Below are 25,825 nucleotides of genomic sequence, written 5' to 3'. Positions count from 1 at the left end.
TGGAAGCCCATAATGGTTTTTTTCAACGAAAATACTAACACCCTGCAGAAAAAAAAAAAAAAAAAAAAAAAAAAAGTAGTTCTAAGTAGTTCTTAAAGAAAATCAGACCAAAATTGGTACTTCCAGGTCAAACCAATTTACAAAAATTGCTGATGGGGCTCAGCGGTAAAGTGTGACCCAGGTATGGAGGCCTTAGTTTGATGACCTTTGCGGCATGTCTTCCCTCTCTCGTAACATTCTTTCCTGTCTGACAACTGCTAAATAAAGGCCACTAGAGCCAACAAAATCTTAAAAAAAAATAAAATAAAATTGTTGATCGTGAATCGGCCCCAGACCGCTGATTGGTGCATCTCTACAAGTTATACGACCCACTGTGCGAGAACGAAATGGATTGAAATGTTTAGAGAACTTGTAACGTTCGGACACACTCCAGTAACATTAAGTGTAAAAGCATCCTTCATTTACAAGAGTCACACATCAAGTAAAGTATAAAACACACACACCTGGCCCAGTAAATAGTCCAATAAAACAAACAAAATAAACCCAGACAAATGTTCTTTAGGTTTAAGAAAGTATTCAGCTTTTTACTGTTACTGTCTCTTTAAGTTAGTCACTGTGGTGAGGCATGAAGATGTCATCTCACTGTGGAAAATGTCAGTCCTCACATATGAACAATAAATCATTGTAAAGAGCTAAAATACAACCAAACACAATCAAACAGTACAGAGCCAGTGATTTTTTTCCCCCCCCTCAGGTTAAGTGAAGAGCCAGGTCCAAACCGGATCCATGGTCCAGTCAGGGCTCCTCTGATTTTGTTTAGAAGGAAAACAGAGTGGAGAAGCTGCAGAGGACAACCTGCTGATGAAATACAAGCTCCCCAACCAGCCAGCCGAGCCAGAGACAGACCCGTCACATAGCAGAGCCACGTTAAGTCCTCCATTACAAATCTAGCAAATCAATGGCTTGCTAGATTTTCTCTCCGCTTCCGTTTCCTCAGAATGAGTCAGCTTAAAACACACAGGAGACTCTAAAATCGCTCTTCTGAGAGTCCCCTCTTCAGTTTTTGGGATAGATTTTCTCATAGAAGAAATTTTGAGCCAGCATGTAGAGTTCCCCATCCTTTTCTCTGACAGCGTGGGCTCTGACGAACTGGAACTGCTCCAGCGCAAACTCATAGAAGTCGTTCTCCATCTTCCAGATGGCCGACTGCTGCAGCTTGGCGATGGATTCCTTAGTGGGTGGCTTTTTCTCACTGGTCCTCCTCAAGTGGGATTTCTTTCCTTTAAGACGAAAAGATACAAGTTAGGTGTCTGTTCGCATAAAAAAAAAAAAAGCCAGTTATAATTTTTTTTTTTTTTGCTGTGGTTTTAGTTAGTTTGCCTTTCCCGACTAAACCAGGAGTGGTGCGCTCAGAGTGATGTGTTAGAAGGTTTAAAAAGTTCACTTTAATTTTTTGCAACTTTTTCCACATGTTTGCTGTGTTTCGTTTACAGTTTGTGAGGCTTTTTTCTAACAAAGGAGGAAAAGAATTGTGGAAATAAAAGTCACTGTGTTGACAGATTCTCAGTTTTGGGTAGATGGTCATGCCGTTCTCTGTCAATTTCACAAGTTAGGATATTATTTTCTAACCTATCCACCATTAAAACCTCCGATTTACCTGATTTATTTCTATTGTCTGAGAAATGACTGAATTACTCAAATTACACACAGAGGGACTCAGTTTCTAACAAGTTAAATTCTGAAGGCATATCACAGTAAAAGGGGTCTGAATAAACTGTAATTTAAAGAATGTTGAGTAATTAATGTGGTAAATTATTAAACATTTTCCTTCCACTTCAACATTAAATACATTACCTGGCCACAAAAAGGCAACACACTAATAACTGGTCAGAACACATTTAGCTGTGGAATATATCAGGAAAAAAAAAACATTTATTGATGGAATCAAATGGAGATTCAGTAAATATTGATCCCAAAGGGAAATTAAATGTTGTTGTAACTCATATTGATTCAAATTCTTCAAAGAGTTACTGTAAATGGTAATGACTGTGGGCAAGAAAGACCTCCTGTAGCTGCCTGTATTTCAGTGAATATGAAGAAGCCTCTGACTGAAATTGTTTTTAAAAACTATCTCATAAAGATTATCAGGGTTGTCCATAATTTTCTTGAATTTATGTAAAATCCTTCTTTGCATCATCATCATCATCATCATCTCCTCCTCCACAGATGTCAACGGAACAGAACCAGCCAACTTCACCGGGTGAGGTGGGTTACTACGGTTACGGAGTTGTTGGGAGTTGTACAACTCTGGAAAAAAAATTTCAGAGCTCACTGCACTGAACCCCATTGAAAACCTCCTGGTTATTCCACCAAATATTAATGTCTGAACTCTTCCTGAGTTAAAACATTAGCATTGTTGTTTCTGAATGAATATTAACTTGTTTTCTTTGCATCTTTTTCATTATTTTGACCATTTTTCATTTTCTGCAAATTAAAACTAAATTTTTGCTTGGAATTTCAGAGACATGTTGTCAGTACCTCATAGAACAAAAGAACAATGTTCGTTTTACTCAGATATATACCTATAAAAAGTAAAATCAGAGAATTTTGAGTGGTCTCTTAATTTTTTCCAGAATATTTTATATACTCATATTTTTTTGGGGGGGGGAGCTAGGAGAGGGAAGACTTATGCCATTATTGGAGGAAGGTGGCATCATAATGTATGTAGAAATGCTCTCTGGAATGAGTTAGGAGTTTCTCCCGCTGCATCTTAAGAATCTGTCCTTTTGAAGTCTGGCTATTTGATTAAATATTTAAGATTGGGATTTTTTCCCTCCAGTTAGATTAAAAAGAAAAAAAAAACTATGATAGTTGTTTATTCCAGCAAAAGGGGTAGAGACGATACCAGGATTTAACGACAGAGTAAAACTTGCGCTACCCGTTTTGTACAGCTCTGTGGCTCCTCTGAAGAACCGTGGCAACGCAGCCTCCAGCATCATCACAAAGTCCTCCAGCTCCTCGGTGACTCCCACCAGCATGTACTCATTCACCAGGTTGTATTTGGCCTGCTCCAGCGCCCACTGGCTGCCCACATTCCTGCACACATCAAGTTTTGTTTGGGTTGACAGGGAGAAAAGCAAGATAAGACCATTTCTGTTCCGGTTGTTGCTCACACAACTATAAAAATAAAAATATGCAGTTATAGGAGCAGGGATGGAGGGGAAGGATGACGCTGCGGATAGGAACATATCAGGAGTGAGACGCCACCAACACATGCGTTGAGAGAGATGAAGCTAAGAGTGTGTTGTGAGCCCAGAGGACAAAATGGAGGCTGAGGAAAAAAACAGCTGCTTTTCAGATGTTTCTCAGTTTGTTTCAGCTTTCCATCCTGTTCTGTAGAGAAGAGAGTAAAAGGTGTCAGAGAGTCAGAGCAGCAATAAAAGCAATGCCAAAGGTGAGATGGTTACATAAATAGAGAGATGAGGTCAAAGGTGAAAGTACTGAAAGATCCTGGGAGGATAAAGCTGACAAAGCTGCTGCTTAGAAACTATTTTACAAGTTAAATAACAAAACGATAGAGAAAAAAATATATATGTACGAAACATTTATCTTGTCCTTTTTAAAGCAAGGAAGCAGAAAAAAAACAGAAATGTAAAAGAAGTGGAAAAATTAGGAAGCATCTTATAGTAGCTGGTAAAAATGTTCAAAGATCGATGTTTATTCTTAAATTAGACAATGGTAATTTGGTAATTGGTAATTTTATTCATTAAATAAAACAACCAAAATGTTTTCTGATTGTGAAAAAAAGACTAAACACTGGTCTTACTAAAATATTTATATTACTTAATTTTTATCTGTATTGTTAAAATTTGGATTAATTATCCATATGTCTATACAGCTGAAATCAGAATAAAAAAAGAAAAATCACACACACACACACACACACACACACACACACACACACACACACACACACACACACACACACACACACACACACACACACACACACACCTATTTTCTCCCTGTCTGAAGTTAAAACAGACCAAACTTCTCTCACCTTAGATCAGTCAAAATGACCAAACATTTCTATTTGCTAAATGTTGGAAAACTTATTGAGAAGATTTTTACACATTTTTTTTTTGTAACTTTCTTTGAATTTAGAAGTTTACATCAGTTAAGTCATACAGTTTAAATCCCTGATGCTGACCAAATGCATGTAAACTTCGGAATTCGAAGAAAGTTACAAAAGTTCTCAATAAAAGTTTTCTAACATTTAGAAAATATAAATAATTTTGGTACTTCTGACTGACCTAAAACAAGGGAGGTTTGGTCTGATTTCACTTCAGACAGGGAGAAAAAAAATATGCGTGTGTATTTTTATTTGCTGTACGTAAACTTCTAGTTTCAGCTGGATGTGTTTATTTCTTGAGCACAGTTTTGGTTCCATCCCAAATAAATACACTGCTGACTACAAAAAAGCATAATGCAGAATTCACATCAAATAAAGTAACATTCACAGTCAACTGGAGTAAAGGAAAATGTCAGCGTGTGCCACAGGGTAGAATGTGGAGATTGTTTTGTCGAGTGTGGCTGCTTTCAGGATGTATTCACCAACTATTACTATTTGACATCGGTCAACAAAAATGACATCATGACATACATTTTGCTTTTTTTCTCCTATAACAGTTTTCAGTGCTACCCAGACATATTCAGTAATCCATACTTCTAAGCTCAAATTGCAGGATTCTTTTCTCCAGTTCGTTTTATAAAAAATCTGGACATTTCACTATAAAAATATTCACTTCAAACTGCTCATTTGTAGGAGACACAAATAAAGAAGTAGTATAATTAAGTGCTGAAACTGTTTTTATTTATTTATTTTTCCATTTTCACTATAGTATTTTTTCATTGTTGTTGATGGACATGGAGGTCCACGACTCTCTTTTGATTTTCCATGTTGTCACACAAAGAAACAGAAAGTTTGAGTAGTTCCCTTGAACTACTACATCCTAGTGTTCGTCCAGTTAACTTATCCTAATATGTGAACTTCATAAAAACTCTTAAAGGGGCAGTACTCCACCAGGTGTTTGCTAATTGCTGCTGGCTAGTCTGAAGGAGCTGAGGGGGGACTTGCAGGGGCAAAACTCCAGGTATGTTTTTTGATTAGGGAATAACATTATAAAATGATGTAAAGTCCAAAAAAGTTGACTTTACATAATATGTCCTTTAATGTTTCAACATTTTACAATTAGCGATAAAGTTGGTAATCCTAACTAACCAAAGACAGGACGCCTTTACTCTGATTTAATGTCAGACAGTGAGGAGAAAAAGCAGGTCGTTTTCACAGTGTACAGCTGAATATCTGGTTTCAGCTGTACTAGCCTCAGGTTGAGTTTAGTCGAAGAGTTATTAATGTCCAGTGTTTCCACTGAACGATAAACAGAATGTTTGCTGTCAAAGAGGAATAAAGAGTGAAACTGGAACTCTTACCAGCATTCAGAATAGTGACCACAGAAAAAGGGGATCTGGAGCCAGAGTTTCTCAGGAGCACAGTCTGATCCGCCGGCTGACACGCACTCATCAAACGTCTGAAACAAATACGCACAAAACACATCAGGGGACAAAGCCGTGCATCTTTTTGACCCTTTCTTAATTATCTATGTCCAAACATGCATTCAGAGCATCATCTGACATCAATATGACTCAGCAGAAAAGTGGAACAGAGAGGAAGCAGACTTCATAGGGGAGTGTTGGCATGTTTTTTTTTTTTTTTTTTACCTTCTTGTCTCCTTGTTTCCTGCGCCTCAGACCGGGTCTGTAGTCGTCCCCAAACCGCAGGAAGTAATAATAAGACACCAGCCTCTCGATGGGGTCTCTGATCAGGTTAATGTAGATGGGCTTCCTCTTCACTCCAAACCTGAGGAGGATTCACTGAGTCAGGCAACTGGAAGAAGCTCGAGAGTAAAACCAATTTTACCATGGGGAACAAGAAATGTAAAATTTGAAGTACAGATGCACCAATCCCATGTTAATGTCTGTATCGGTCCAGATATTGAAAAAAAATCTATATGGGGTATTGTGACGCTGTGCCCAATAAATAAAGACAGATCTATTCAGTCTATTTTTATGCTTTGTACTCAGAGCAACGTCATGCTTTATTATTTAATTTAAATGTTTAGAATTCCTAATTGCACTTTCTGAACCATTTGTTGGAGTTTATTTTACATGTCTGACCAACCTAGTCAATCTGTTGTTTTTGTCAATTTCAGTTTCTTTATTATTTATTTCACACTGGCTGTTCTACTCCTAACTGCACTGACTGAATTAAATGAAAGTTGTTTTGTTTTACATATTTGTCCAAACCTGTGAAGCTAGCTCAGGTGTGTGAAGCCACAGCTGAACCAGAAATAGCTAAAGATTGGACTGTTTGCTCAGTGGTCCAAAGTCCATTTTATTTTTAGATGGAAATAAAGTTTGCATTTTGTTTAGAAATGAAGATTCCAGAGTCTGAAGGAAACGTAGAGAGGCTCAGAATCCATGTTGCTTTCAGTCCAGTGTGACTATTCCATAATCAGTTATATTTTGGGTCACCATGTCATTTCCTGGTTCTGGTCCTCTGGGTTTTCTTAACTTCACAGTCAACACAGTCGGCTAGCAGGACATTTTAGAGAACTTCATGCTTCCTTCTGCTGACAAGCTTTCTGGGGACGCAGGTTTCATTTTCCAACAAGATTTGGAACGTGTCTGCTTTACCAAAATCCAGCATGAACATGTCCTAATCTCTGATTGGTGAATCCAGCCGGGCATTGTCAAGTAAACACATGTCTTTGTGTGTAATGAGTTTATAGATGATTATTTACTTTCACTCTTTAAACTGAACTATTGCAACAACATTTTCATGATATTCCAAATTAATGGGACGAGCATGCCCCCATTCACAGTTTGAAGCTTGGATCCCTAAGTGGCCAGTAGGGGGAGTTAAAGACCCAAACGGTCAGCAGGTTGGATTTCCTACTATATAATCAGTCTGCCATCATAAACATGAACAGAAATGATTTCTTTACTTGGTAAAATCCAGGAAGGAGACGTGTCCGTGGTAAAACGCAGGCTTCATTTCCCTCCATTCAGTCACGTTCTTTACAAACCGCACCTGAACACACCAGAAAATGCTGATTACGCCAGTCTGTCTGTCTGTCACACTGTATTAAACCAGAGTCTGTCAGTCTGTCTGTCTGTCACACTGTATTAAACCAGAGTCTGTCTGTCTGTCTACCTGGTCCTGTATGGACATGACGGGGTTGTTTTTGGTGGTGTTGATGTGCAGCACATGGTAGTGGTTCTTCCCGCACAGGTCGTAGGCAATGTTGGTGAAGGAGGTGCTGGCGGTCTTGGGCACGCGGTTGTAGATGATGACCAAGTCGTCCTCGCTGTTGGTCAGTGCGGCCGCCGCCTCGCGCTCCCTCAGGCCGTCCTGCGTGTGCCGCTGCTCGATCTCCCGCACCTCGTGCCGGGCGATGGCTCGCTCTGCGGGAACAACAGGAAACCTGATGAAGCCTCACAGGATTCATCTGATTCTGATACTTTACGCGTGGGCCGCCGTTTGTAAAGTTACACAGTGAAAAAAATAACAGCAGTAATTCGGTTTATTTAGCCTGTCGGAAAGAAAATGAATGTGCTTATTGATTTTTCAACGTCATATTTTCCACCATTTTATTCATACATTTAGAGTTCCGAACTAAATATTTAGTTTTCAAATTAAATATTTAGTTCCAGGCTAAATTTTTAAGTCTAAGCTAAATGTTTAGTTTTCAAACTAGCTCCAAATTAAATGTTTATTTTACTAACTGAAAATTTTGTTCCAAACTATTTAGTTTAAAAAATATATTAAATATTTATTTTCCAAACTAAATATTCAGAAAGCTAGCTAAATATTTAGGTTTCTAACAAAAAAATTTAATTAGTGAGCAGCGGATTACAGAGGTCACAAAACCCAGCTTATGTTTTGATATGCAACATCAGCTAAGCGGTAGGACAAAAACCTTTTCTTGGACCTAAATATTTAGTTGACAAGTTAAGTACTTCGTTCGGAAAATAAATATTTAGTTTGAAAATTAAATGTTTACTTTGGAAAAATACATATTTATATATTGAAGATACATATTTATCTTTCGAACTAAATATTTAAATGGGAAGTTAAATATTTAATCTACAAACTAAATATTTAGCTCCAAATTAAATATTTAGTTTAGAATTCTGGCCTTGAAAAATGAACAGCCATTTCTCAAATGGGTGCTCATTTCAAATCCATCCATTGTTGTGAGGGGTGCAGTAAAACAAATTATTGCTGTTAATTTTTTCAATGTTAACTTTACCAACGGCACGTCACATTTAAAATCCTGCACAGTAAGTCACTGTTGATAAAAGAGAAGCAGCCAGGTCTTGCTGATTGGAAACCATTGATCGGCTGATCATCAGAAACCAGGATGGCCTCTGTAAAAGCTAATGTGGAGACAGTTTGTAGATATATTAATCAGGCTAGTGACAAAACCATGTGGCGAAGGAAAGCACTGATCTAAAAGAAGATTATAAGGCCATAAAAAACCCCCCACAAGTTTTATTTAAGGTCTCAGAGTGTAAAGTTCATAACAGAGGAAAAATGGCCAGAAGAAAGCCCCCCTGGAAGAAACAAAGAAACAAACAAAAAAACTCAACCTATAATGCCCGCTGGATTGATGGAACCAACGTTTGACTAGAATACGGAGAACCACATGTGGATTAAACCCAAATTCAGGCCACCAGAACAAACAGGAAGGATAGTGTGGGCTTGTTTTGAGCTGCAGCATCATGAAAAGAAATATCACTTATAAATCCCAAAGTTTTCTAGAGTCAGATGGGAGGCCATCCAGCTGATTCTGAACCAGGCCATGCAGCAGAACAGTGAACCCAAACAGCAGAACGAAAGGGAAAGCAAAGAAGTATGACGTTACAAAGGTCCAGTTAAAGCCTGAAACTAGGCTGAGCTGAAAAGCTTTGGATACGACACATATAAACATATACAAATGTCTAACAAACCAAAGTGGTGGACATTTACAGGAACTACTGCTGCTGACGCTGGCTCTACAAACTGAAAGGTGTACTTTGGTCCTGAGACGCTGCTTAGATTTAGCTGTATTGTTCCCAGGGAGGACAAGACTGCACCTTCGGAGACACATAAAGACACTTACAAAGTCAGCCTTTTATCACAAGAAGAACATGTCCAGGACTAAAGGACTAATGTCCCAACAAAATTTAGAGAAACTCATCCACGTGTTTGTCTTTTGTCGCATTTTGTCTGCATGTTGCAGTCTTCAAAGGTCTGCCTAAAAGAAAGAAAAAAAAAAAATCAATCAGACAGCTGCAGCTGATCCAGACTGTATGAGCTACAAATCTAAGCTTAAGTTTAAATCTGATCCACTCACTGATGCAGCACTCAGTGACTGTGATCAATAACACAGCTCTGAGAGAGACTAGAGCCGTAACTTCATTAAAAATGGATTTTCATGTCATTCGGCATCGTCCCTGTCCGTGCGTAGCAAAACTAAAACTTGTGCCGTGCGTTGCAAGTGGAATGAAAAATGTCGTCAACGGGATTATTAGTTAATCTTTCTACAAACAACTTGTTTAATCCTGATGTACCGCATCCCAGTAATTATGTAGACAGCTCTGTGATCAATCACATAAACAAACAATCCAATATTTGGATTTATAGTGATGTAAAAGGACGAGACGATGAAAAAAGCATTCTTGTCTCTTGGACTTTCCAGTTTTTCTCCTCACATTGCAGCCATAAACTTGCTCGAGTTTTATTGCATTTTTGTAATGAAGTCCAGCAGAACGTAGTGCAGAACTCTGAGGTGAAAGGTCATATGGTGTTTAAAATGGACTCTAAATAAAGTCCAGTGCGAGAAATGACTTAAAAAAGTGACCTCATTAGGTATTATAGCCCACCTCCGAATAATCTGGGCTTAATTCAACTGTTCTGTGACGTTCTAAGAGGTTTGTTGGCAAACAAACAGCATCATGAAGACCAAGCTAAATAATATCCCAAGCATTAAACATTATCAGCAGCATATGTTGGCAGGACATCCATTAGCCACTGTTGGAAAAAAAAAAAACAACATAGAAAGGCCGGTGTAATGTGTACCAGAACTCATCCATGGGACAAAAGCAATCATATTGAAGAAGATACTCGAAGAAATTAACCTTATTGACTCACATGCAAAACGTTTTGCGGCACATGGAACTGACACTGCACATCACCCTGAACACACAGATCAAAAGTGAGCCATTGTGCTGTAGGGGTTGCTGTTCTTCAGCAGGGGTTGGGAAGTTTGCCAGGGTTCATGACAAGATGGATGGAGCTACATACAGGGAAATCCAGGAAGACAATCTGTTAGGAGCAACAAAAAGACTTGAGACTGAGGCGGCAGTTCAAAAGCCGGGAACTCATTTTCATTTTCCGGCGTGATCCTTTGAGGATCATGAATGTCCTCAAAGGGCCCATTGTGGCAGAATGCACTGATAAAGCTACCCATTAAAAACTGTTAAAATATCAACAAATAGTTTTCTATGCATTCAATCATTATTCTCCATGTTGAATGATACTGAACATCTTTTCACACTGATGTAATTTGGTGGTCTACGGATAAAAGTGTCTTAAAAAAATTAAGCACACAAGTCTTATTTTGAAGGTTCTGTTCATGTGAGGGCCACATTAAACTTATTCCAGGCCGGATTCAACCCCCAGCCCTTAAGTTTGACGCATGTATTAGGATATGAGTTTTACTGACAAATAAGATTTTCCTAAAATAAAAAACTTTTTCCTCTTTTATAAATCATGCTACAGCTTTTTTTTATTATTATTATTTCAATCCCCAAACCACAAACTGATAAAACTATAAAAAAGGGCAAAACATAAAAAAAATCCAGGATATTTGGGAAATTCATTTACTATAAACAATTCAATACTTTGCTTGCTTCATGAAAATCTTCAATATACAACATACTAAATATTAATTAACAGATAAAAGTTTTAAAAAATGTAGTAAGAAATTTATTTTTCCACTGTCGATTAAAAGAATAATAATTGTGGCCCTTGGGCATTCTAATCTTGGTGATTTTGGACCACTGCCCTAATCAAAGTCCAAAATTAAAACCAACTGAGACTTGGAAATTGATTTTATTCCTTCTAATTCAACTTGAGCTAATTTGCAAAGAGTAAGTCAAATCTGTATCATTTAAATTCACTAGAGACAAACCCTACATGACTGTAACTGCAGTGCCAGGCGGTTCTAACAGGTTTTGAGTCAGGAGGGTTGAAAACAAACCCACAGCACACTTTTTAGAACTTTATTTGTACAATGGCCTGTCAACGACACAATGCAAAGCTCTACATGCTCGTCCAGGAAGAGTGAAAGCTGCAAATCAGTGACTCGGTACAGTGCCAACTTGATTAATAAACTAAACTTGACTGAGCATGATGGGTTTTTTTTATGTGCCTTGAGATGTTTGTTGCGAATTGCCTCGGTTTTAATAACCCAAATTAACACTAATAAGTGTTAGAGGTGCAGCCCTGAAGCTGACAGGTTTAAGGGCTGGAGGTTGGCAGTTAGACGTAAAGATACAGTTATTTGATAGCTAACTGGACGTTTACAGGACATCAATGCCCCTTAAATAAGGAGTGCAGAGGTTTTACTGGGGTTATTGCCTCCCAAACACTATGTGAGACTGCAGAGGAGCCAGACTCCGGTGCCTCGGTGTGAATAGACGCAACACAAAGAAGGCCTGGCCTCTGACGCCCTCCGGCTTTTCTTTGCCAAAATTTGCCTCCAGATTGACGGCCGTTGACAAAGACAACGAACGCTCCGCAGGAAGGATGTAGGGAGAGGAAGTTTGTGTGAGTGTGTGAAGAGAGAAGGCAGCAACACCAGAGTGCCTAATACCCGTGGGAGCTCCAAATGGAGTGCTGATTTGAAGCAGTGCCTTGCACAAGGGGCACAGGCCCGTCCTGGACAGGCCTGCATAGTTTTTACGAATAAAATTTTATTTGGGGTTCCACTTTTTTCCTCATTGTGAGTATATGTACATGAAGTGCCCTCCTGAGCTACACAGCCCCATGCAGCTGTTTACGAGGCGGGATCGGATTTCACTTCCACTCGCTTGTGTCCGCTGGACATCGGGTACAGTGGAGTGGAGACGGGCCAGCTGCTGGTGATGGACGAAGGGTTCATCAGCATGCACAACAACTGGATTGAAGACATGTGTTCACGTGACGACGGAGGGTTCGCCTCGGCCAACATCAACAGCAGTAACAGTTGCTATGTTGGAACCTTATCGCCTCAGATCAAGTGACATCTTTGGAATATTTTGATCCGGAACAGAGAGGGTACACAGAGTACCGCGGAACCAGCGGTCCGTGACAATACAAGTCATCAACGTCACACGCTTCAGAGTGGCACAGAGTAGCAGGTGCTTGAAGGAACGCAGTCTACTTTCCTCTTCTCCACATCCTGTAAACATTTCCCACCTTTAGCCATACGAGGAGAATTAGCAAACGCTTAGGTTATTCCAACATGTACCATGTAAATCCATGCAGTGAGTGCACTATCCATTTCCCATAATTGTACATTTAAAAATCACTCTAGTAAACAATGAGACACCTAATTCAGAGTATCGTGGTCATATTTTAAAAAATCTTCTTCTGATCCATTTCATATTCAAACAGTAAATGAAGACGCACTCATTGGGCGGCTGGTGACTGGAATCAGATGATTTTTAGCTCCGGTTGCCTTGACCAGACAGACAAACTGAAAAATCTGATCCTTTTTTCAGATCAGTAAAGGCTATGTCAATTGTGGTAACAACACTCTTCAGTGTGGATGTTGTTACTGAGTGAAGACTCCAGGTTTGCTATTTTCAGTATTACTAAGGTGCTAATAATTTAAGTCAGAGGAAGAAGACGGCTTAACAACCTTTTTGTTTTCTGTCTTTAAACATGCAAGACTTGGATATGATGTTAGCATAATGCTAACAGCACTAACTCTGGTCTAGATTGTTATCATTTTGTCTTTGCTTTGCAACTGAAGGGAATATAGAAAATTTTTTATATATGATCACACGACTATATCTTAAACCTCAAAGATATAATGGAATTTGCTAAACTAAGAATTATCAGGTCCAAGTTTTGTTCAGTGTTTTCTTGTTTAGTGACACTAGTTTAAAATATGACAAAGTTAATAGCTCTCTGGGAACATTTAGTGCAAATGTACCACTTTACGCCTATCAAGCTGTGTTTTCTTCTGGTTGTTTTTTTTAGTCCATTGAACACATTCTACATCTTTGCTACAGCCTGCTCCAAAAAAATCCTGTAGTCTTGGCTCTTATCCCAGACCCTTTACCCTGTAATGAAGAGAAAGTGTCTAAACCCAATCTAAATCCTCTCTTCGGAAACACTGAGCACAATATACACAAACCATGTTGTCTGTAGGATATATTTAGGGGTAGCTTATGTTTTTCTTCCCACGAAGGTTTGGTTGCCAAGGCTTTTAATTTTTCCAATGTATTTTAGTCCCAGAAAACTGCTCAGCTGCTTCCATCCAGTGCTACTATGTACAAGACAACAACAGCATGGCTTACTGATATAAAGTAAACTGGTGGCACAGTTGTCAAATGCCTTTGTGCAGCAGAATAACAATTCTGTCTTGCCTGGAACAAAACTTATGCTGTCAGAGTTTCATTTCACCACTGTAGCCATTTTTTATTTTTATTTTTGCAGGTTACTGCAGGTGCTGGCTTGTCAAGTCTCCAAGATGCAGCTCTCAGACAACATTTCTTCTGACTTCCTGCTCCTCACTCATGATTTATGAGCTCAAATTACTGCTAGTGACTCAGGATAAGTTCAAGCCATTCTTCCTGGGCGGCCATTGATTGACGTCTCAGTTACCTTGTGCTTCCATGTTTACATAGTTCTCAGTGGATGAAGATAACTTTAGGCAAAAATACTGAACTTTGTCATAAAGCAACAAACAAAAACATAATTTAGTAAGTGCATATTTGCCCAACCCAAACATTCTCCCTAGCCCTACTAAGGAGCTCCATATACTGGGTTTTGATTCCTATAAGGCCAGTCGGTCTTCAGAAGTTTAGTAAATATGCCAGAAATTGTTATAAATAAGACAAACACACACTCACACACACACACACACACGCATACAGGTTTGTATTTCCAGGTGTGTATGAAGAACACATTTCCTACAAGGAGGTGTTGCTGCTGCCGTGTGGACGATATGAAACCGCATGGAAGAGATACGGCGCGCACCAAACATCACGTTTAAAACCGTCCTTCTGTAAGAAGGACTGAGAAAACACGAGGGCTGCCGTGTTGCTGACTGAAATCCACTGACCATGTGAAAGGAGCCCTGAAATCGCTCGTTAACCACACAGGTTCTGCCAAATTTCTAACAACCAACAAGCAAGCGGAGAGAAGTTCTTCTTTGGCTTTGTGGTGGGTGCTCCATTCATCGCCAGACTGAACACACTTGCCAAAGACCCCCATATCAAAGAGTGCCACACACACACACACACACACACACACACACACACACACACACGGAGCTAAGCTCAGAGCTCCCCTCTGAGGTCATTTAATTAGGGAACAAAAGTGTGAATTACTATGGCCACACAGCGGGGCTCCTTTCTTTCTACATTTCCCTCAGCTCCCCTCCCCTCTAGCCGTTGCCGTGCATTAAAAGCTAATTATGAACCGTGCAGCCTACACGGGTCTTAAAAACTGTGACAACTACAAGCCTATTACTCCCGGTCCCGTTCCAAGTGAGAGGCGGGCGGAAGACAGAGGGGCTGGTAGTTGAAACATATTTACTGAAGCAATTTCACGCTGATTAGACGTTGGAATTTCAAATCATCATTCACATTCGCAGCTTGATCTCCGAAATGGGACAGGCCGTCATGTATTATTGCTCCCACGCCAGATCTGATGGGATAATAAAAGAGAGGGAAAGAAGGAGAGAGAGAAGATGATCCTTTCTCCAAGCGGCTCATAAATCCATCATCACTCCCATCCACCAGTTCTCCTCTTCTCCCTTCTCCCCTCCGGAGAGGCTTAGCCTCAACGAACCGAGGCCTGGAGCTGGGCGGGTAATAGAGATTGGCAATGAGGGGCAGACTGAGGTGTACGGCTTGTGTGGTTCTGCTTGGACGGCGCCGGATTGCAAAATCAATGGAGGATGGCAGGAAGGAGATCTAGCTCGCACTTGTGGTAAAAAATCTTTTTCTAAAAAAAAATATGGAGTTTTCATTCCCCGCACCTCTGGGTGTAGCTTGCTAGTTTTGCTATGCCAGGTTTCCAGAACGGGTGGGGTGGGAGGGCAATTATGTCACCACTGCAGCGTTCACACACACTTCGGAAAGTCTTAATTATTCTAATTTAGTCTTTGGATGCATTTAGCTAAGGGTGGATTAGCAGCGGAGTTAAGAAAGGAGGGTTAGGGTTAGGGTTAGAGGAGATGCAGGTCCGCATAAGCTGAGCAAAACACGACGAGGAGAGGGGAACGTGTGTGAGAGAAATCAGGTTTTAAAACACTGCTGGCAGAGAAACGGGGCTAAATGCTTCTGCTTCCAGATTTCATTAAGAATTGAGAAGGGTGCCGCCTTTCCTTAAAAGGTTTAAACCAGAAAATAGTTCTATGCAAACATATATTCATCATTTATACGTAATCAGGAAATGAAAGTAGCTCGAAAAAGAGTGGGAAGAAGAAGAGCTTACTTACTCCCACTCCCTATTCAAACATTAATTGCACGGCGACGTCACAAAGCTGCCTGCATGTAATGAATATCTGCAAAAATGACTTAGTACTTCTGCTTGAATCTCAAACCGGAAGAAAAAATATTGTCTGCTCCTAAAATAGCTCTATAAGCAAATTGTATCACTCTTTTAAAAACAACCAAAGCTGCCTAAGCTGCTGTTAATTTTACATCTTCATCATTTCACACATTTTCAGTTCATATCTACATTTTCGTTTATTCAATAAAAAAAAATTATATTCCAAGTGACTTTTTATGTACTTTCCAGATTTCTTTATTTTACTGCCTACGTTTATCGACAGCAGATGACTTTAAATGATTGCAGAATTCTTGTAATCTTCTTAGGTTCACATGGAAAAGCCAATTTTTAGATGTCCCAGACTGGCACGTGGTGGCTAATATGAAACACATAATTGAAAATCTATTAAAGTCTCAATCAATAAAGCAATATCTAGCTCAGTCAATAGATACAGTTCTATTGATACCTAGGTCAATCAATAATTACCTGGCTCAACCAATCGATACCTACCTTGACGGACAGATGGATAGAAACACAGAAACACAAAGAAAACACAGAAACAAACAATTCACATGGGATAATTGGAGTAAATGGTTCTCAAGATAGGCTATAAAAGGAAATGGAATCAAACGCAGATTTAATTATAGGTCACAGACAGTCCATTTTTAGTCCACACCACCCAGAAGGACTGCATTGAAGATCCTCATAAAAACTGCTGTGACACAATACGTCCTGAGGGAAAAGTGCTCTTTATAAAGCTTTGTAATGCTTTTAGATGGACGTGCTGGTTTTAAAAGAGGAAGCAAAAATGAGATTGACAGAAAAAGTGTGAATAACATCAACTGGAGGGCATCGCTGTTAAGGTCAAAAGCCTGATTTTCATCTATAATCCCCAATAGATTCGTGCTGCCTTCGCTGCTGTCCAGGAATTCTTTGCAAACAACTCATGTAAAGGCTGCTTATAATATAACCCCTATTAATTTTCTTCTGAATATTCAACAAAAGTAGTCCTCTGAAAACAAGAACCTCTCTGTTACCAACAAAGCCTCCTTCCAATTTAGAGAAGGCACAGAACACACCCTTGTTTGAGCCGAGGGACAACAGCGTTCAGACAGCTTTAAGTGGTTAACGGGTCTGAGTGTGGGTCTTCAGACCACAATTACACCATTGAAAATCATTTTGGGAGTTAGTCAGTATGACAGGATCCAAGATGATGGACTAAAAATGACAAAATGATCCTTTCTAGAGATTTCTTTACAATGTTTATTTTTTTAAAATCGTTATTGAGAGATGTTCTGATGGGAAATCAGGTTCTGCTATCCGTGTGGATGGTAGGTAATAATTTCCTAAGGCCGGAAACATGCTGAGTGCTTTTGGACTTTCCAGGGGTCCAAATGTGGAACTGCTTTTGAGTCGGCTAGTTCCACTCGGAGATACAGAGTTTTACTGCAGCCTAATAGGGGGGTAAAGTGAACAAAATAAGACCTTTAACTCTTATATGTAGAAATGGGCTCCAACCGACCCCACACACGTAAAACTTGTATCATTTGCCATAGTCCTCTATGTTTGCCTCAGTCCTCGCAAGAGTCTGGTGAAACTTTTGGTACTTTGTGGTCATTGACTGTCCAAATACAAATCTCTCCCCAAACAACTGAGGTTTACAGTTTGACTTGGTCTTCTTTTGCATCACTTTTTCACTTTTTGAAAAGGGGTTTTACCATCACTAATGGTGAGCAGAGTCAGCACATTCACACACATTTGGACTACACATACACATACCTGCATGAGTCTTTGGTAAGTGCTGGTTGTTTCTTTGCGTTGTACTTTAGTAGTTTATTTGCTACGTTTGTGGGAACAAACGAGCAATTTGCTCGCATCGTAATCAAAGTAAAATCACAAACAGAATACAAATCTATGAGGACCTCAAACTTATTTCATGTATATTTCTGGAAACTACTCAAACTTTCCATTGGAAGCTAAATTGAGGAATTTTGGAAATATTGTAAACTGGAAACTGTTCATGAGAAAGATGAAAATTGATGGAAATAAACTGAAAATTTTGAGAATTTAAACAATTAAATAAAAGCCTAAATATATATGTTGCCATTAAAGCTGCAATATGTAACTCTTACAAACACAGTGTTTATTTTTTTTTTTACATATGTGTTAAAACTGTCTATGTTTTGACAGTATAAAAAGAGACAAATGATCTGTGAAAAAACTGACCTCCTCTGCCTTCCCCTTGTGGTCCTTCTGCCATCTGCAGAAATACAACGCTCGGTCAGAAACAACCAACCAGTGTCAGGAGGAGGGTCTTAGCAGTATCAATCACCATCATGTATGTTCTACTCAGATCCTCCCCTTTGCTCTCTGCTTCACTATAGTTAACTACACCAGAGCCTGTTGTTAATGCTAGGCTACTTAGCATGGCTACCGATGACAGTGAATAAACAGTGTTCCTGTTTATCCAGCTTCATGGAACCTGGAGGAGAAACGGTAAGTTGTTTCTCCACTGTTAGCGCACTGAGCAGCATGTACACCAGTGTGATTGACAGCGCTAAGTCCCTCCTCCTGGCTCTGACTGGCTGTTTCTGACCAGATACAATGTATTTTATAAAAGTTACATACTGTAGCTTTAATCCTCGGAAAGTCTCATCATTTTCCAAGAAAAGTTTCCAAATTTGAAAATTCCTGGAATTTTGCAATCCTGCTGACGTTGCACTTTAGGATCTGCTACTAATGGGTTAGAGTTAGTGTCCACACTTTAACAGGGTAAGTCGATGTTTTATCAGCAAGCATCGACTTAAACATTATTAGACATGTGGTCATTATGTTCAGCTTCTGCACAAAAATCTATAGCCCATTACATAGGCTCAAGATTACACAGCTAAATGCAACCAATATGGTATCGTGTAGATAGACAAGATAATAATCATGGCCTAAGTTGCTTCCCACTTTCTCTTTCAACATGACTCCTATCTGACTGCCAGTAATGTCTGCTCGAACAGAAATCGTAGAGAAACTGCGTGTTAAGGCCAATTCATCGGAAATAGCCACCAGACGACGAGGTTTTATGGACGAACCGATCTAACGTTCCTCTGCTTTGTCCAGAAATGGTAGGTCTGACAAGTTACACAGTGGATTGGCTGGAACTGCTCTCGCCCTGGCAAGCATCCTCCATGACTAAGCAGAGGCTACTGGCCACGCATTCTCTGGCAGGGAGTAAAAAGAAAATATGTGAGCAATGATTGAAGAAGAGCTAATAAATCTCTTTTGTAGAAAAAGAGGAAGAGAAGCAGTCCCAGCAGGAATGGCTGTCACTGCTAAACGCCTTCGGCAAAAATCATGTGAAATAGTACAGTCAGATCAACAGATGAATGAAGATGAAAGAGCTTGAGACAGAGGAAGGCATATGGAGTAGGATTTGAACTAAAATAGAGCGCTCTGTTTTTGTTTTGTTTTTTTCCCTCTCCAAGGATTTATTTCCAAGTGTGACAACAAACCTCCGTTGTAACAGAGCGGATCGGATTGCAAAGATACAAACGAGATTGTCACTCTTTCCTCTTTATCCAACTGCCCCGTAACAAATAATTAATAATGCATACACAGGAGTCTGGGGAAAGCTCGACACTCTGTTAGACAGAGCAGACGACGGCTACCAGTGGGTTTAATGCTGAGTGGGAGGGACAGGAGAAAAATCTGTTTCGCAAAGTGAAAAGTGTGTTACACAGAGCAGTTCTGCAGAAAACAAAAACATCCGAGAAGATTTATCCTTTTGTCTCCGAGTGGCTCCTCCATCTAATCTAATGCTGATGTACTGGATTTAGCATTAGATCATTAACAGTCTGGAGACGTAAGTTTGTGGTTTGTATCTCTGACAAATCACCCGCGCACCAACCAACCAGAGGTCACTGCAGGTTGTGAATGGATCTCGCTTCTTGTTTCCACTGAAAAGATCTCCTCCCTCTGCTTTTATAGTCAATCTTCTGTCAATCTGAACAGCTCAGGCAAATCTTCCTGTCGGTCCACAGTCCAGTTATTTGTCCAGGCTTGATTTGAGGTTTCTGCGTTTTACTTCGTCTGAGGCAGAAAAAAACCGGAGCAATAGGAAAAAAAAAAAAAAAGAGGTACCTCTGTCAAATGTAATTTGCACATTGGGTTATATCTGGTCGTTATTGTCAACTGAAATGACTTAAATCTCAGTTCAACTGTACAAAAACAGATGAAAGGTGTTGTACTTTGTTTTTTAAGCAGAAATGAAGCCAAAATGGAAGAAATTAACTGGACCCTTTGGGCTTCTATGAGATTTAGGATTAAAAGTAGCAACAGTATTTGAACAACTGCAAATATGAGCAGCTCTATAAAAGCAGAGATTCTTGGCTCCTTGTTGGTCTGGACGGAGCAGGGGCCTGCCACATGTGGCCCCTAAAAACACTTCTTAGAAGAGTTTCTAATAGTGGTGGGACTGGATTAAAAATTTTGATCTAGGGGCTGTTGTTATCACTTGCAATTAATCACATTTTAATCGAAAGTCAAGTATCAACAAAATACATTTCTAATTCAAAATACTCAATAACAAAGATATTTATTTGTTTCTAATCTGTTGTTCTGGCTCTCCAACCATCAGATTGGACCAATGTGCTATTCTACCCTATCAGCTTTCTAGTTCTTCAGGAACCTCTGGTCATTCATGGAACTTTTTTAGAAATGTGAATGTTAACATTAGCATTGGGACATTTGTGCTGCTGCTACATGTTAAGTATTGAGATGCTATTTTAGCCTTGAATAGTTTCGTTGATAGGCTAACTGCTTTTAGCACAATTTGAACACAATAAGAGTTTCCACCGTCCCAGCAGATCATTTTCAGAAGCAAAAACGAACCTGAGGGGAACCAACAGAAGTCACTTTGTCATTTTTAGTGGATGTCACTTGTGCGTCAGATTTACAGGTGTACTGGAAACATATGAATACAAAGGTTCTGGCTCGTAACTTTTGTATGTATAAAAAACAAAATTGCGATTGATGGCATAAGTATTTTTTAACAACTTAAAAATCATTAATTAAAAGTCCCAGCCCCCGTTTTCTAACCATAAAGACAACAAAGGTTGTTTTAGCAGTTTCTCTGTCTGGTTTTATACAATATCTAAATATCTGAGTGTCTACAAAAAAACACAAATGGAACAGGGCTTTTAAAATGTATTGTATAGCTTCAAACTAAGCACTTTATATTTTTAAGTGGGTTACATATCTTTCTTTATTTCCCATATTTATGGGAAGGACTCACTCAGCTGACCTTTTTCTACATGAACTGTTTTTTCTTTGCAAAAACTAGATGATTCATTTTGTTCTAAAGTCTGAATATTTTAGTGTCATTTCCTTCGCTTTCAAAATCATACAGTAAAAGGCCTGCATTTGTACAGCACTTAACCAAGTCCGAGGACTCCAAAGCCCTCATAGTGGACTCACATTCATCCACTGATGGTGGTGCTACATAGTAATGACAGCTGTGTTGGTGCAGGCTCACAGAAACGAGGTTGCCATAGCTACAATCGACTCCACCGGGGTCTTCGACTACCTCCATCAAAAATAAATTATTTTACTTAGTGCAGATTTATAAAAATCTATCTTTTTTGTGCCTCTAGACACATTTCATTTTGTGCTGAAAGTGACTCAGCAGTTTTATGAAGGGAGTCGTCGTGTTTGTTTAGTACAAGTCACAGATTTGCACAGAGGCCTGGCGCCTGGCAAAGTTGCAACAATAACAAATATTCACAGGGAAAGACGAGTGTCCCTGTTCATGCCATCATGCTCAGCCAACTGCGGCTCCTGCATTTCTTGCCTCCACACAGGCACCAGGCTGAAGGCCACAGGAGAGATGACAGACTAAAGGGAGACAAAAGTCTGATACTGTGCTCATAAGTTGTCAGGTTATAAAAACACAGATATTACAATCTCTAAAAAGGGTCAGACTTCAATTTTTTTTAAATGTCATCCTGTATTACTGGACGGGTTGTTAACTGGGAGGCCATCAGTCATTAAATAAATGTTCAAGTTTCATCTGCAGTGTTAATGTCAAAGTGGAAAGATATCAGAAACAACATTAATCCTGTTTCCATCAGAGGTTTTTTATGTCCATTTGGAAGTATTGCAAAAAGGTTAACGGAAACGGCTAAAGTCGAAATAACTTCCTTAATTTCGCATAAAATTTAAAAGCTCTCTTGAGATTGTTTACACCGTTTCCAAAAAAAGAGTTAATGTGCCAGAGTGGAGATGGAAACACATTTGCTTAATAAGTTCTGACCTATCAAACTTCCCCATCCATTGGATGCCTCTCCTAAGGCATCCAATGGCCTCTGGCGAGAGTTCAGAGGCACAAACTCTGAACTCTGCTGGACATCCAAACCTCCATTACTGAGGGGAGACCTTGAGCATAGAGTGACCACCGAGAGGCACTGCAGTGGTGGATTACTCTCATTCACTAAGTCGATCTTCCCCTTCCGATAATTTAAAGGATGCTACGACAGTCTTGCTTAGGCAATTGCCAAAGCAAGGAGGCCCAGACCTCCCTCTCCCTAGACACTTGTTCCAGCTCCTCTGGGCGAGTTCCAAGGCGTTCCCAGGTCAGGAGAGAAACAGTTCCTCCGGTCTGTCCTGGGTCTTCCTCTGGGTCTCCTCCTGGTGGGACGTGCCCAGAATACCTTACCAGGGTCTGGGGCCTAACCAGATACCTGACCCACTTCAACTGGCTCCTCTCAATGTGAAGAGGCTCTTTTCTGAGTCACTCCTGGATGACTGAGCTTCTCACCCTATCGCTTAGAGCCCAGATACCCCGCAGAGGAAACTCATTTTTGCCGCTTGTATCTGCAACCTTGTTCTTTTGGTCACTACCCAAAGCTCATGACCAGAGATGAGGGGAAAAACGTAGACTGACCGGTAAACCTAGAGCTTCACTTTTTGACTTGGCTCTCTCTTCACGGTGACAGACCGGTACAGCGCCTGCTTCACCAATCCCTGTTTATCTCCTGCTCCATTTTTTCCCTCATTTGCGAAAGAGATCCCGAGATATTTCAACTCCTCCACTTGGGGTAGGCCCTCCTCCCCGACCCAGAGAAGACACTTTACCCTTTTAAAACCTTTTTAAACTATCATTTTTCACAGTCATGTGTGGAGTCTCTCAGTTTTTGAAAATAATTCTACAATTTTAAAATCTTGTCATCCGAACCAGACATTACTTAAATTTCCTGATTAAAATCGTCCAAGAAAGAAAGTTCTATTACATTAAGGCTCAATTTTAGAAAACTTTAAGGAGATGCCCCAAAATAGGAAGATTAGGAGTCTGCAAGTCCTCAGCAGTCTGTGCACACCAACAAGAAGGAGCTCACTGACGCCTAATCTGTTTAACAAAGCCCCAAACCAGCAGCAATGTAATCCATTGTGTTGGACCGACGGAGTCTTGACGGGAAGAACACAGCCACGAGTCTAAGAAAAGAAGAACCCGATTAATCATTCTGGTGAGCTGCTTCACCATCCGAGCAGAAGCCGAGGAGGAAACCACGTAGATGTCAGCTCGCAAATCCAGTGATCTGCACTCAGCAGGGGGCCGCGGTCTCAGTGCGGGGGAGCTGAATATTCAGTAACCCAGATAAGTCGTTAATAAGGTGCTGTGCAAACACACAGACAAGCCTGCAATGCAGCTGTTTGTCATGTTCTTATCTGTATTCTGTCTAATAAACTGTGAAGTGGAAGCCAGGCAGTTTGGTGACGCTGCCAACATTGTTCTGAGGAGAAAAAAAACAGGCGCGAGGAGGGAAATGAGAGGAGGAAATGAAAGGAAAAAAAGAAGCACACACGCTGATAAAAAGTGGAGTCTTACAGTGCCTTGCAAAAAGTGTTCATGCTTCTTGAGCTTTTCCACAGTTTGTCACCGTACGGCCACACAGAGCAGTCCGATGTTGTTGTAGTGGATGAAAATGATTGATGGTTTTCAAGATTTTTTAAACAGAGGATTACAAAAGGTGGAGCATCCAAACTCCTCTGTTATTTTGTAGAACCCCGCTTGACTGTGATTATGATTGGAAGTCCCTTGAGGCATCGCTCTGCCAGCTTTGCACAGTTTCATTCATCTTTGTAAGTTAGCTCGAGTTCAATCGGATTGACTGTAAACATGTCTACCTACAGATTCTCAGATACTAGATTCTCTGGTTCACCTAAAATAACAACACTCGGTTCAGTTAAAGTGAAATCGGACTGACGCAGCTCGCATGCCAAGTGGACCAAAGACCGCTCCAAAAGCAGGAAGCGGACTAGTACATGGCATTCTGGGTAAATCCAACCAAAATCAACACGCAAGTCTACCGCTAGCAGAAGAAATTGATTTTGTTTTATACCAAATTTTTACAACCACTAACCATTCCATTGTTGTTTACATTTTGTGAAGAAAGAAGTTGGCCTCATTGCCTTCTTCTGAGGTTTTCATGTCTTTTCCTTACGTGGTTCTTGGTGCAGCGCCACCACAGGCGAGGGGCGGAACATGTTTTTCAAAAAGTTTGTTTTGTTTGACAGTGCAGCATGAAACCGCTGAAAATGTAACAGTTTTGTTTCCCAATTAAACAGAGCCGACTGAACAGGGGTCAAAACACCTTTAGATTAAATTGTGCCTAAGGATATATTTACATCCCCATTGCCTTTTGATTTTATTTTCCAATATTTTGAAAACCATGGATCACTTTCCTGAACACCGTTTTGTTGGTTGGTCACATAAAATCCTCTTTAAATATACTGAAGTAAAATGTGAAAGTGTTCGACGTATGGCTATTTGGAACTAAGTAAAAGGAAAACACAGCCCATCTCTGAAGACCCTGGCTTTTGGTCAGGCAGCTGGTAAAAGCTTCTCAGTAACATGGGCCACAGTTAATCTGGGGGAAAAGGAAGATAGTGACAAAAGGAAATCTTATTCCTCCTCGCTACTTCGTTTTTTTTTTTTTTTTTTGGCCTGATGTAATTGGTTGTAAAACTCCTGCAGGCTTGCTGTCCTCGTTTTTTTTTTACCCCCGTTCCTTGTAGAAGTTTGTGGTTTCCACCAGCGAGGGATTTAAATATTTCTAAGTCCCGATGAAAATGAAATCATCCCTTTCATTTCAATTGCCTCCTTCTCCCGTGACAGCAGCTAGCTTCCTGCAAACATTATTGTCCTCCCATGCGCTCCACCAACGGGCACAGTAAAACACAAGTGGCACGTTGGAATACCACATAGGAGACGGTGGGAGCGTATAAAAACGTTGTTTACAACAATCGATCGAGGAGGAGGCGAGTGAGAACACTGTCGTCATGAGTTATGGTGATGACGGAGCTTTATAAGCCACCTGATGTTTGGGCTGGTGCTGTGAGGGGCGCTGGGAGGAGAAGCAGGAAAAGGAAAACCCTGCTGCTGCAGGGAAGTGAGGAAAACGATGGCTGCCACAGCAAGCGTCATCAACTGCTAGAAGTAACAGGCTTTAACTACACACTACGGCAAACACTAAACCACATTAGTTGCTGAAACAGGTTGAAGTGCATAGAAAATATTTTTTTTTTACACCTGGTACATAAATATATAACATTATCCAATTGCTTTTATTTCCACCAATTGTTTCCACCATAAAGAACATTAATTTGTTTTGAAATGTTCATGATTTCATCAGCAGTATTATGTAAAATCCACTTTTTTGAACCCCCAAAACTAGCCCACCCAGCTCCTTCAGACTAGCTAGTAACAATTAGCAAACATCTGGTGGAACTGCTCATCTGCTGAGCTAATTATATGAGCTACTTTTCAGTGCAATGCTGGTAAAAATGTTGTTAAAGGGTTAATAAAGGGGCCATGTTGTGATGACTTCAGTAAGAGCAGGAGGTTTTAAAGAGACATAGGCCAGATTTCAGAGTTAAATTACAAAGTAAAAATTATTT

General features: G+C 40.0%; 1 protein-coding gene across 1 annotated transcript; it reads right to left on the bottom strand.

The window, feature by feature from the left end:
- Window positions 1–394: 394 nt before the first annotated feature.
- On the bottom strand, window positions 395–7,557 carry hs2st1a (heparan sulfate 2-O-sulfotransferase 1a; the record flags this gene model as incomplete). The annotated part of the gene is made up of 6 exons (XM_015050085.1): window positions 395–1,280; window positions 2,939–3,096; window positions 5,494–5,591; window positions 5,782–5,920; window positions 7,068–7,153; window positions 7,277–7,557. Coding segments are annotated over 6 exons (986 nt in total), but the record flags the coding sequence as incomplete, so codon positions are not given.
- Between the last annotated feature and the right edge of the window lie 18,268 nt (window positions 7,558–25,825).

The sequence above is a fragment of the Poecilia latipinna genome, unplaced genomic scaffold, assembly GCF_001443285.1.
Source record: "Poecilia latipinna isolate Pla-1442-1.1 unplaced genomic scaffold, P_latipinna-1.0 Scaffold975, whole genome shotgun sequence".
Taxonomy (NCBI): domain Eukaryota; kingdom Metazoa; phylum Chordata; class Actinopteri; order Cyprinodontiformes; family Poeciliidae; genus Poecilia; species Poecilia latipinna.
Note: the sequence above shows the minus strand (reverse complement) of the source record. Positions and strands in the feature narration are given on the sequence as shown.